General features: G+C 39.5%; 1 protein-coding gene across 2 annotated transcripts in view; it reads right to left on the reverse strand.

The window, feature by feature from the left end:
• Positions 1-10,470, reverse strand: part of XIRP2 (xin actin binding repeat containing 2) — an 83,360-nt gene extending 72,890 nt beyond the window's left edge. For both annotated transcript variants that reach the window (XM_075000979.1, XM_075000978.1), the window contains exon 1: positions 10,320-10,470. In XM_075000979.1, coding sequence (XP_074857080.1) covers positions 10,320-10,353 — 34 coding nt within the window. In that variant the 5' untranslated portion in view covers positions 10,354-10,470. The remainder of the gene's footprint in view (positions 1-10,319) is intronic.
• Positions 10,471-12,384: the final 1,914 nt, after the last annotated feature.

Genomic DNA, 12,384 nt, shown 5'->3' on the forward strand with positions numbered 1-12,384 from the left:
TGAGGATTCATCACTGAATGAATGGGGATGTTTTCTAGTGGGGTCTAGCCTATAGGAATTGGTATCATATCTGGTGCTAGTCAACATTTCCATTAGAGATCTGTCAGTAATTATAAATTCACTGCTAATAGAAGTTGTAGATGCGATAAAGATTAGCAGAGTGATAAATAATTATGAGGACAGAATAACAGTATACAGCTTAGTAAGATGGGCCCATTCAAATAAAATACACTGTGTTGTCTTACTAAACATGGTCAAATTAAAAACACATTTTAATTCAGTCACATAAAAAGTTATATAGCTAAAAACAAAGAATGTAGAACTAAATGAGGAACTGTATCCTGGAGTACTGCATATCTGTAGGGAGGTGATTTACTGCATCCATTTCTGATGTCCACATTTTAAAAAGGACATTGAAAAATTGGAGAAGGTGCAGAAGAGAGAGACAAAAATGATTCAAGGGCTGGAGAAAATGATTTACACTGAGAGACTTTAACAGCTCAATCTCTTTACCTTATTGAAAAGAAGATGGGCTTTGGGGTCAAACTACTAAATTTCCCATAATTCCTTTCCTTTATCCCATTATTCACTTGACTTTTGTAATCTACCCCCATTTAGAAAGCATTTCAGGCAACACGGAGGAAACTGGGAAGAACTGTGATTCTCACAGTGATGAATAGAAATGGACTGCTGTGAGCCTATATAAAGTCATGCAAAGACTTAAAAACCCAGGTAATAAAAGCTCCTGAGAAGGAGGCTGTAATATCTACATCTTTTCCTGAAGCAGCTTTACCAGTGACAGGTGGGACAGGATAGGATTTTAGCACAGGGCTGTACTGAAGCACAAGGCATATCTGCTAATAATAAGGAAAACCACACAGACGTGAACTTCCCACAAGTGGGACTCACAAAAAATAATACCTTGGTGCACCTCAGCATTTAAATGGGGAGTTATCATCCCATCAGGATGACACTGGAGCTGTAAAGGGAAAACAAGTAAACAGACAGGCTGACTCTCTAGTATGACGCAAAGCAGTGTGAATAAGAAGATTTGGCAGGCACACAACAGTTATTTCGAGATGGGGATGCATCCATGCCTACTTTGATGCATGTAAATTTATCCCACATCTCAGCAAAGAGACTTCCAAATTGTGTTTAATAACATATGTTAAAGTACCAGATGATTTGCTACTATAAGTTTTTGTTTGTACACACAAGATACCATATCATGAAATAACTCATGTTAACTTATATCACATTTCAAGAGTCTCTAGATTTGAGAAGCTTATCTGTACTGAACATACAAATCTTTGGAGGCCTTTTCATCACTGGAAACAAGGCTGCCACACTTCCAAAGCAACTTCTGAGCCATTCTTGCAAAATGTTCAAGTGCAACTAATTTCACACATGAGGCGCTAATCTTCCATTTATAAATGTAGTTGCCTATACACATAAATTAGCACTTGTAAGTTTTGCGTGTTCAACAAACACTAGTTAATGTCACATGGACAATGTAGGAAGATCTCTAAAAACAAGAAAAGAAGATAGGAAGAGGTAGAGGGAAGCCAGCAAACTACAGATGATCATAGAACTCTGATAGGGGAAAGACCACACAGTCCTCAGCCTAACATAGTTTTTCTCAAAAAGCTCACACCAAGCAGCAGATTGCTGCTCAGTGTGAAGAAATCGAACAAAGTGAGAAAAACAGAAGACGTTCTAGTGATGAATTTGGCAAATGTAGAACATAAGCTTGCTATGACAGAAGTATTTAAAGGATACTTTGTAAAAATAAAAATCAGTGGGATTAATTTAAAACAATTCTGAGTTTACTTGCAAACATGTCAAGAAGCAAGTATTAACTCCATACAGACATCAACTCTCCAGCTGCTTTTCACATTAAAATACAAATAGTTTAGACTATAATTACTGAATTACTGACTGATGTATAGACTGAATTACTAATTCAAGTATTCCAGATATGGATATTAAACCTGATTCTTCTCTCACTTACACCTGTATAAATTACCCACTGAAATTAAATATGATGAAACCAGCATAAGTGGGATGAGAATCAGGCCCACTGATGCTAAAACTACATTCATTCCCTTCTTACAGAACAACAGGTTATTTTGCTTTCCATTTTAAGTCATTTTAAAGGTCTCAATCAGTTTGCCATTTAGCCCGGTGCAAAACAAGTACTCCTTACCTACAACATAGCCAACTGGGCTAACAATTAACCAAGTTTGTTTCACTACTTAATAATTCCCAGTAACATTTGTCTAAATCAAAGTGTACCATGAGTAATTTGAAATGCAAATTTCAATATGCTATGACTCTGTGGCTTTAGGTCACTTCTGAAAAACCTTGAAAGCTAGAGACTGTGGAGATTACCTGCAAGGAAAATGAAGATTTTCCTTTACAAACTTTTCAGGGGCAGATTTTCAAATGGGCCAGTTTTAATACATGTGCCATGGGGTATACCTCTTTTAAATCATCAAAAGCCATTATTTCATGCCCAAATCAGAAAGAAAACTAATGTTAGTATGGGCTTCATAAAGCTTCAGTAACAAGTTGCAACACAATAAAAGGTTGATTTCTTATGCCATCTCCTTATGGTCCATGCTCATCTATCATTTGAGGGTAGCAGAAACGTAAGCTCTGACTCTTGCTTAGCATTATTTTGTCATACCAACTGGTTTAGTATATGTGCTTTAAATTCTACGGTGACATTCAGTAAAAACAGAGTTCTTACCATGCATGGCAGTAGAGGCATGACAACCTATTTTAATTAACTTAATGCATTCTACTTCTAATTCTGCAAGGAAAACACTTACTGCTATTTTAATTGTTTTGTTTATTAATTTTCCTTAATGCAAAAAACAGCTTCAATTCACACTGTACTAATGGTCTTCCATTTTCTGTGGGATAGAAAATGAATGGAATATATAGGCCTCTTTCACTAAAAGCACTCAGAAAACACCCTTTTGGTGTGGGTTCTGCAGAATATTTAAATTAATCCTTGTTATATTACCTGATATACTACCTGACCCTGAAATCTTTACACAGTCAAAACTAATCTCTAGAATTACTTCAGTGTGACTTTTGGCTGCATTTAGATCACCTTAAGAATAAGATAATACATGATGCTGCATTTATCTGTTCATAACTGGTCAAATCTTGGAGTCCTTAATCTGTCAAAAACTCCAATTGACTTTAGTGATGGATGGGAAAAAGATATCCATCTTGATTTTTTTCAAATCTGTCAGCTTTTTTTTTTTTACATTGGGCCAAAGTGGTGCAGTTGGTTGACACTCTAGCAGACCTATGCAGGAGATGGTATTCATCTTGAGTGCTGCTGCCTCTGCCTTTGTGACAGATTCCAGAACGTAATTTTGGGCACTGCCTTTGGGCAGTTTCTTATCTTGCTACCTTTCTTGTAAATATGTATTTAAAATCACTAGAGGGTTAAAGAGAAAAATTCAGCGTCAGCACTTTGTACAACTTTAAGGCATTTGCTGGATCCTAGGGTGCTTAGGTTATATCTGTAGCAAAAAGCACTTTTTTCTAGCTGTCCCTTGTGAAACACGTGACCTCTTCCTTTAGATGCAGCTCTTGATACCATTAGCAAGCCTTCGTTGCCTCAAAGCTATAACTTACTACTGTAGTGAGCTTTACATCTTGAGGCCATCTGGAAACTGTAGCTAGTGTGGAATGTGGCTGCCCACTTCCTGAGCAGAGTTTCATGGCAAGAGCATGTAAGATCTGTGCTTCATGATCTGTACTGGCTGCTCTAGTTTCCAGTTGGTGTTTAGAGAGCAGTTTTATTCTAAAAATGACAGTGTAAAAATGGCACTCTCTTCAGCAGATATCAAAATCATGTCTACTGACTCTAGCGACAAAAATAACCTTTTTGTGTTTTCTAGGCTAGTCAATTCCACAGATCCAATCCATCTATGAGAGCATGAGCTGTATTCTATTTCTTTATGTGCATCATTAGCATAAATATTTACTGAGTTTGCCAGTTACACCTGTGAAATAAATAAGATTGCATCAAAATAATGGATTATGGAATCTGACTTTCAGAGCTCTTCTTAAAAATAATGATGGCCAAGGAGAAAAATAATTTTGATGCTCAACCCATATTCAATTTGCATGACTTAGCACTTAAAGAAAATAGTTGTTATTTGTTATACACACAACAAATGGGGGCAAACTTGTTTGGGAATGACTGAGATAGTGAATACAGGATTCCATTATAGTATGTTTACAATGTCATTTTTCAGAATTGATCTCACTTTAAAATATTGGCTTTAACTTATAAGGCTTTAACTGGATTGAATCTTGATTATCTGAGAGATTGTCTCCCTCCGTCTCAGAGATACCTTCTTCCTTGGCAGTCACTTGATAATGAGTAGGGTGTCTTCATGTCACCCTCCTATTTGTGAGTCTGTTGATGGCGGATCAGCCCAATTCTGGAGCCGCCGATCTTATCACAGAAGAGGCAGGTGTTAGTAGCCGTCGGAGGGGCGAGGGGTAGTTTTTGATGTTGTTTTCTTCTTCTCCGCCTGCTCTCATCTGCACTGCGGTGGGACCTCTCAACTTGCACCACCCCTTCACAGACTACCCTTCTGCACTGGAGGCGGTCTTGGGCAAGATTCTCCCAAGTGTTGACACCGATGCTGCACTTTTTCATGTGTTCCTTCAGCTTGTCCTTATATCACTTCTGCTGGCCCCAACACTCCTCTATTCCTCCTCCAATTCAGAAAACAAAATCTGTTTTGGGAGGTGCTGATCAGACATCTGAACCACATGACCAGTCCAATGAAGTTGTTGATGAATGATATTGGCTTCAATGCTGGTCATATTCGACTCTTCCAGGATGCTAGTGTTTGTGCACCTACCTCCCAAGAGATATTTAGGATTCTCCTGAGGCAGCACTGATGATATTTTTCAAGTGCCTTCAAATGAATCTTGTATGTTGTCCAGGTTTCACATGCATATAGTAGTGCTGGAACAAACACTGCCAGGTATACAAGGAGCTTTGTTTTGGGATAGATGTCCTGGTTCTCAAAGACCCTTTGTCTCAGGCGGGTGAAATCAGAACTTGCATGGCTCAGATGACGCTGAACTTCCGCATCAATGTTGACTTTAATGGAAAGATGACTTCCAAGGTATAGGAAGTGCTCAACGTTTTCCACAGTTCTCCACTGACTACAATAGAAGGTGCATGAGATTGTCCAGAGATACCACAGCAATTGCAATCAGCAGAGGCATTTGAGCAAGCACCTCAGTAACTTAGGGCTTTGTCTGTCAATTGAATGACAAAAGGTGCTTCATGGATTCTGTAAAAGCCTCTTCTCCCTGAAGATATAAACGTTTTGCCACTGCTCATTGTTGGGAGGAGCAAATCTCCTGTCAATGGGGAGTATTTTGTCAGCAAAAGCGCAGACAAAGGGTGTTCACACTGCCAGACTTTTAGTAACAGGTCCCCCTCAACACATTGTGTCACTAAAAGATGTGTAGCATAGACAAAGACAGAGGCCAGATCTACACTAGACATTAACGTTGATCATAGATGTGGAATTACAGCTACAGCAACTACGCAGCTGGAAACGACTTATCTACGATTGACTTACCAGGCCGCCGTCCCTGAGGGAGGTCAATGGAGAGCTTCTCCCGTCAACCTCCCTTACTTCTTGCAAGGTTGAGGAGTACAGGGGTTGACTGTTGACCCTTGATAGTTCAATCTCACACATCCCCACTAGGCATGTGAAATCTAGCCTCAGAAGATTGACCCTGACCGGGTCAATCTCCTTGGTAGTGTGATGTACCCTAACTAACAGTAAGCAGTGTCAGAGGGGTAGATGTGCTAGTCTGGAGTATCACAAACAAAAACAAGCAGTCCTGCACCACCTTAAAGACTCATATTTTTATTTATTAGGTAATGAGCTTTCGTGAGTCTGACCCAGTCTAATGAAGGGGGTCTTACCCACGAAAGCTCACTACCTAATAAAATTGTTATTCTTTAAGGTGCTTCAGGACTGCTTGGTTTTACAGGGGTTTTTTGTTTGTTTTTGGTTTTGTTTTGTTTTGTTTTGCTTTGCTTTTGTAAGAGTAAGCAACGATGGCACAATATTTCCTGAAAGAAGTCTTCACCTCTGGAGATCACTCTTCTCTATGGTCCGCCGGAGTCCAAATCTGTAAATCTTCTAGGCACACTAGGAGGCTTATATTTGTTTTGGGGATTTGCGGAAGGGAGTTGGTTTAACATTAGAGAGTTGTGTTACATATTGTGGTCTTAACTGTGATGGTTGGCAAGAACATTTAGGCTGTTCAATGAGTAGCCTACAGAATTATGTGCATTAGGTGAAATTCTGAACCCACTGATGTCAAAAGGAGCTTTGCCACAGACGTCAGTTGATCCATAATTTCATCTCTTGCGTCCAGTTTGACTCCTGTTTTCATATTCTAAAATCTAAATTTGCAAAAGTAGCTACAAGATTGACAAATTGAATTGAAAGAAAGGAATAGGTCTATGGTGAGGATTTAATGTCTGAAAAGTGCCATTAAAAAATCAATCCTTTCTTATAAACTGTAACATGGAGAAAGAAATTATATGAAACCAAAGAAATGGATTCTTTTAAGTCACTAAGACGAAAAAATGTCAATTATTGTTTTAACTGAAAAATCTTCAATTTTATGATATAATGGCTGGGTAATAAATTCCTGAAATATAGGCATACAGTGTCTCAACACCCTAAATAATATGATTTAAATGTTCAATTCTGTCTAAAACCAAGTGAAAAAATTGATTTTAACAAGTGTCCTTTCATCTTTTATATTGTAAAATGACATCATAGAACTTAATATTCCACATTACAACTAAACTGGACTCAAACTGGGTTCACAGACTAGCCATTATAAATGTTAGAGTACCTCTTACAGCATTCCAGGATACAGATTTATGAGCTGCCTTTGGGAAAATATAAGTTGCCCTTTAATCGCATATTTCTCAGAATAGTAATCTTCCTTCAGCTAGACATTTCCTCCAGCCTCCAAATGCACCTTTGGAGTCTGTTTTGATTCAGTGACTCTAACAGTTAATTGATGTGAACACAGGCTCAAGCTCACACAAGTATTTCGTTCCTTTTTATTCTTCATTCATGATTCACAATCTGCTTAAATATAGCGCTTCTCCTATGGGAAATTGATCAACATTGATCTCACCATTGGAGACTTGATCCAGAGAGGGGTATGCAGAACCAGCCGCATGAACTTCTCCAGTTCATTTGGGTTATTTAATGACAATGCCTTTGGTAGAAATCTTTTATTTCTGAGTCTGGCTCTGGTTGTTTGTTTAAACATCACATTCAACTTCAGTACAGGTTGCAGCTCTCAAACTGGTACGCTCTCATCTAGTTACATCCGTGGTCTGGCAGGACCATGAACGTTCCAGGACGAGTGGATACCAGGCTAGAGCTGGGGCCTTTATAGGAGGTTTCCCCTGTCCCACAGCAGCATGGTCCAGAAGCCAGAGCTCCTGACTGCCCAGCAGCAACATGAGGGCCAGAGCTGGACCCCCCACCCCATCCTGCAACAAGGCAGGTCAAGAGCTGGAACCAGAGCCCATGCCTGTCCTGTGGGACTGGCTGGAGCCCCCTGGCAGCTGGGGGATGGAGCTGGAGTCCCGGCTGCAGGCCAGAGTCCCAGGAGAGGGAGGATGGCGATGCAGCAGCCCCAGAGCACAGAGCTGCCTGGGGACAGAGGCTCTGGACCTCCCCTGGTCCAACACAGTCTCTTGTGTCCAACCTGTCAGGACCCAAGCAAGAGGTGAAACCTGCATTAGTTTTCTACAATAATAATACAAAGCACTCGTACAGTACTGTTCATCCACAGCACCGATGGGCTGCGTGAGTGGCCCTCCTTCACCGCAGTGCACAACAGGACTTTCATAACGAAGACTGTCTCCAAGAATAAGATACTGTTGCTAACAGCGCTTGTGTAGCTTGAAGTTGCAGGTTGTGTCAACTTAACTGTAGCAGCACGTTGATTGGATACAGAGGGTGGGCAGGGCTTTCACAATATACTGTGCAATCAGCACACACCTCACTTCACGTGCACTTGCTTTACACATGTCACTTAAGTAAAACCAGTAGGAAAAACCTATGTGGATAGAAACTAGTAGAATATGGCAACCCTGCGCATGGCCAATGGTTAAACAAAAAAAACAAAAAAAAACAAAACCAAGTCTCGCAGGCCACACACAGAACCCCCATGGGCCAATGAGACCCATGGGCCACAGGTTGTCCACTGCTGATCCATATTGTCACAAGTCAGGGCAATTGCAAGTGTATTTCCTGTGCATAGCCCACAGTTGATTTTGATTGATTGATTTTGGACAGAGACTAATGTTTCTCTCACTTCTTACCTGAGTTTTTCCAGGCTGCACAACTCACTGTGTACACTGTGAATTTCCCAGCTAAGTCAGGCTGCTTGGGCAGGCCTACTTTTTCTCCTCAGTGATGGTAGGCTGTGTCTACACCAGCCCCCTTTTTCAAAGGGGGCATGGTAATCAGCCTGAGTGGAGAATACTAATGAAGTTCTGCAATGCATATGCAGCATCTCATTAGGCTAATTCTCCCTATGGCAACTTCAAAGTGTCAGACTCCAAAGTGCTGGCATGCCTGCAGCCATGGGCACTCCGAAGTGCCGGTGCTACTTCAAAGCGCCTTTGCTTCTTAAAACTTTTGACCCTCGTTAACAAATGTTGCAGTATGTCAGATCTAAATTTCCCATCTTTGGTTTGTCTCTATCATGAACTAAAATCAGAGTACGAACTACCCTGAATTTGAATACAAAACTTCCTTTCAACCTAAATTTAACACCCAAGGCCAGTCACCATTTTAAATTATATGGCTGTCTTTTATGCCCACGACAGCACGGGATTAATATCAGCAGTGTAATCTCCCTCCCTGAATTATAACTGTGATCTGCAAGTCACAACAACTTTGCTGTTCTGGCACTAAACCTCAAGAAGGTTAACAGACTCGCCAGGCACCTGGGCAAGGTTGGGAAGAGAAGGGCTCCAACTCCAAACTCCTGAAAGGTGCAGGGCCTTGGGCAGCAGGGGTGCAGCTGGGTGCAGCCAGCCATCAGCATACCCTGGGGCATGCCACACTGGGCACCCCCACCCTCCAACCAGTCCTTAGCACTGCCCAGACAAAAGCAGTGGCCATGAGGCCTAGCCCCTTTTGACTTAGCAGGATCCGAGGCAGCTGCACCCATTGCCCCACCCTTCTCTGTCAGTAGGCCTGCCTGACCTCTCACTTTAGCAAACATTGAGCCAAATCCTGTAGCATTGTTACAATATCGTGAATATCTGGGGATAAGGCTGAGATGTATCACTGCAGGGATTGAGAAGATGTGACATTGTTTCTCTTGATTTCTAATTTTTAAAAATCATCGTTAGGGTCAATTTGAGCAGCAAGCTGAAGGTGTGGTCAATTTACATACAGAGAGAAATGCAATGGGCTTAATTATTAAAATCAATATTAATTATTATTTCTAACAAACACGCTGCTAAATCCAAATAAGCAAAACGTACAATCTAGTTACTACCTCTTCAGAAATGATTAATGGTGTCTCTATTTTTAATAAGGTATTGTATTGTGTGGCTCTGTAATTACTGAAGATTATGGTAACAAGTACAATCTCAGGCATATGAGCTATTAAAATTTTAATGACATTTGCAAAACATTAATAAATCAAAATTATATAACATATTCTTAAAAACTATGACAATTCTGCCATATTTTACCCTAAAATCCTTAAACACATTTAGGGTAATCATCGGAAAAAGAAAAGATGAAACGCTGTTTAGTTTTGTTTTTGTTTTTTTTTTCCATTAATAAACACATCTAATAGTTTTATTGCTGGCAGCTAGGATTTTCTTTTGCTACTTTGATGATCAAGTGTATTCTTCTAAAAATGTCTACTTTTTTGTGAAGAAATTAATACACTGTTTTATCTATTGTAATAGCACTATCTTTAATGGAAAAAAGATAGTTGTGTGTGTTGAAGTCTTTTCTGCAATATTGCCAATCACCTCCAACTGCACACAGTTGCAAATAAAATCCCAACTTGAAGAGCTAAAGGAATGTCAGCTAAATTCACATTTTAGTGCATTCTTTGTTGTTTAAAAAAATGAACCATATACCTTATCATGTTTAGTTTTTCTTTTAAAACATACACATATATAACTTTAATCTTACTTGTTCTGTACAACATACAAAAGCAAGAAATAAAAGTGTGCTTCTAACCTTCAGAGCTGTTCTGACTGTTTTCGGATGACATCTTGTCGAAAAAAGCTTTCCCGACTTTTGTGTCTGAATCTTTCACAGAAATGATGGAATGGTTCCCGGGCTGATTCTTAAATGTTGTTGAATGCAAACGTCTCTCAATTTCTACTTCCTGTTAGAAGATATTAAGGGGAGGTATGTTACAAGCTATCAGTAGGAAACAGATGTGGTTTTCTGAGGGAGGAGGGTGGATGGGGGAAGGGGGTTCCATTACATGAGTGGCTATGCTGCTACAGGCTGGAGTTGGGGTGAATTCTTCAACAGGGGTATCAGCTTTTGCCACTCTGAGCAAAAATCCAAATCCTTCGCTGTCTTTTTTCTGCAGGACCACTGCCTTTTCTTCCATATTGCAGTCAGTGCCCAGGAATACTGCTAGTCTCGCTGCCTTTTCAGCAGTGATGCTACAGGGTAAATCTCTTATAACTTTGAAGAGAGTTACAAATGCATGGCTGTGCTTACTTTACATTTCAACAAAGGCTGATTCCATGCAATAGCTGCCTGTTTTCATTTGGCATTTCCTCCAGGGTTCCCCCCCATGCTCCTCCTCCTCAGAAAGAGAAACTGGTTATAAGTATCACAGTAAAAAAACACCAGCTGCTCACATGAAATGCATATTTGTTCAAAGAAAAGTAGACATATAAACATGAAAAGCGAGGTCAGAGCAGACACACAGCATGTGCATTATTCAAGAATTTGATTTTTAATGTAATGTTATCCTATTTTGACTCGATTTTATTAATCACAATGAACCCCAATTCTGTCTTTGCATTTAATACAGCTATCACCACAAAAAAGTTTATAGTACTTTGAAACAAAATGAGTAAATAGTTTCTAACCCCAAACTACAGTCACTAAATTGGATGCTTAGATATGCTGTTTCCCTGCATGATGTACCACTTAGTACAAACTTCACAGAGAGGTAGCCATGTTGGTCTGTATCTTCACAAAACAAAAAAGCAGTCATGTAGCACTTTAAAGACTAACAAATTATTATAATAAATAAAATAAATTAATTATTTTGTTACTCTTTAAAGTACTACATGACTTTTTAGTTTTTAATAGAAATTTGTTCACCATCTTAGTCACATCAGAGCTAAATCTTTGGACAAAGCTTTTAAATTAAGCAAGCAAGTGGAGTAAAAATGTACTTTATGTTTCAAGGGAATAGGCTGAAAGATCTCAGTAAGCTAAGAGTATTTTTCTATTCTCCGTATAAAAGGGCTACATATTCCAACCAACTATAAAGCAGAGTCATGACAAACAAGTCACTTGTGACATTTATCGGAGGGGTAGCCATGTTAGTCTGGATCTGTAAAAGCAACGAAGGGTCCTGTGGCACCTTACAGACCAGGCGTGTCCAACCTGCGGCCCACAGGCCGCATGAGGCCCTGGACAGCTAGTAATGCGGCCCCACAAGATCGTAAACTTTTAACATTATTATGTGATTTATATACATTAACTATATCATATACTTTGTACGTGGCCCAAGACTATCTTCACTCAATGCGGCCCAGGCAAGCCAAAAGGTTGGACACCCATGTTATAGACTAACAGACAAGTTTTGAGCATGAGCTTTCGTGAGCACAGCTGCAGCATCTGATGAAGTGAGTCTGTGCTCACAAAAGCTCATGCTCAAAACTTTTCTGTTAGTCTATAAGGTGCCACAGGACCCTTCGTTGTGACATTCACTGCTTTTTAAATATACTGTAACTAGAGCTGTGTGAAAATGGAATATAACAGCTCATAGCTTTTCAAACACACTTATTACAGTATATAATTTTCCATATTATATTTTCTCATATTGTCATCTTAAAAGACCAAGTTTCTTAGATAAATGGTGGTTTGGCAATTTTTGTCACTAGAATGTAAATTAGAACTAGAATTACTTGACATTTTCAGACTTATGAAATATTTGAATACACTTAATTACAACATTTAAATTAATAAAATTTGTTCCTGGTACACCTTCCAGTCTTTGCAGTAGTACTTATTTTTATCTAAGAATGTTTACCGTACACTAAATGAC

This window comes from Carettochelys insculpta, chromosome 8 (genome assembly GCF_033958435.1).
Source record: "Carettochelys insculpta isolate YL-2023 chromosome 8, ASM3395843v1, whole genome shotgun sequence".
Lineage (NCBI taxonomy): Eukaryota > Metazoa > Chordata > Testudines > Carettochelyidae > Carettochelys > Carettochelys insculpta.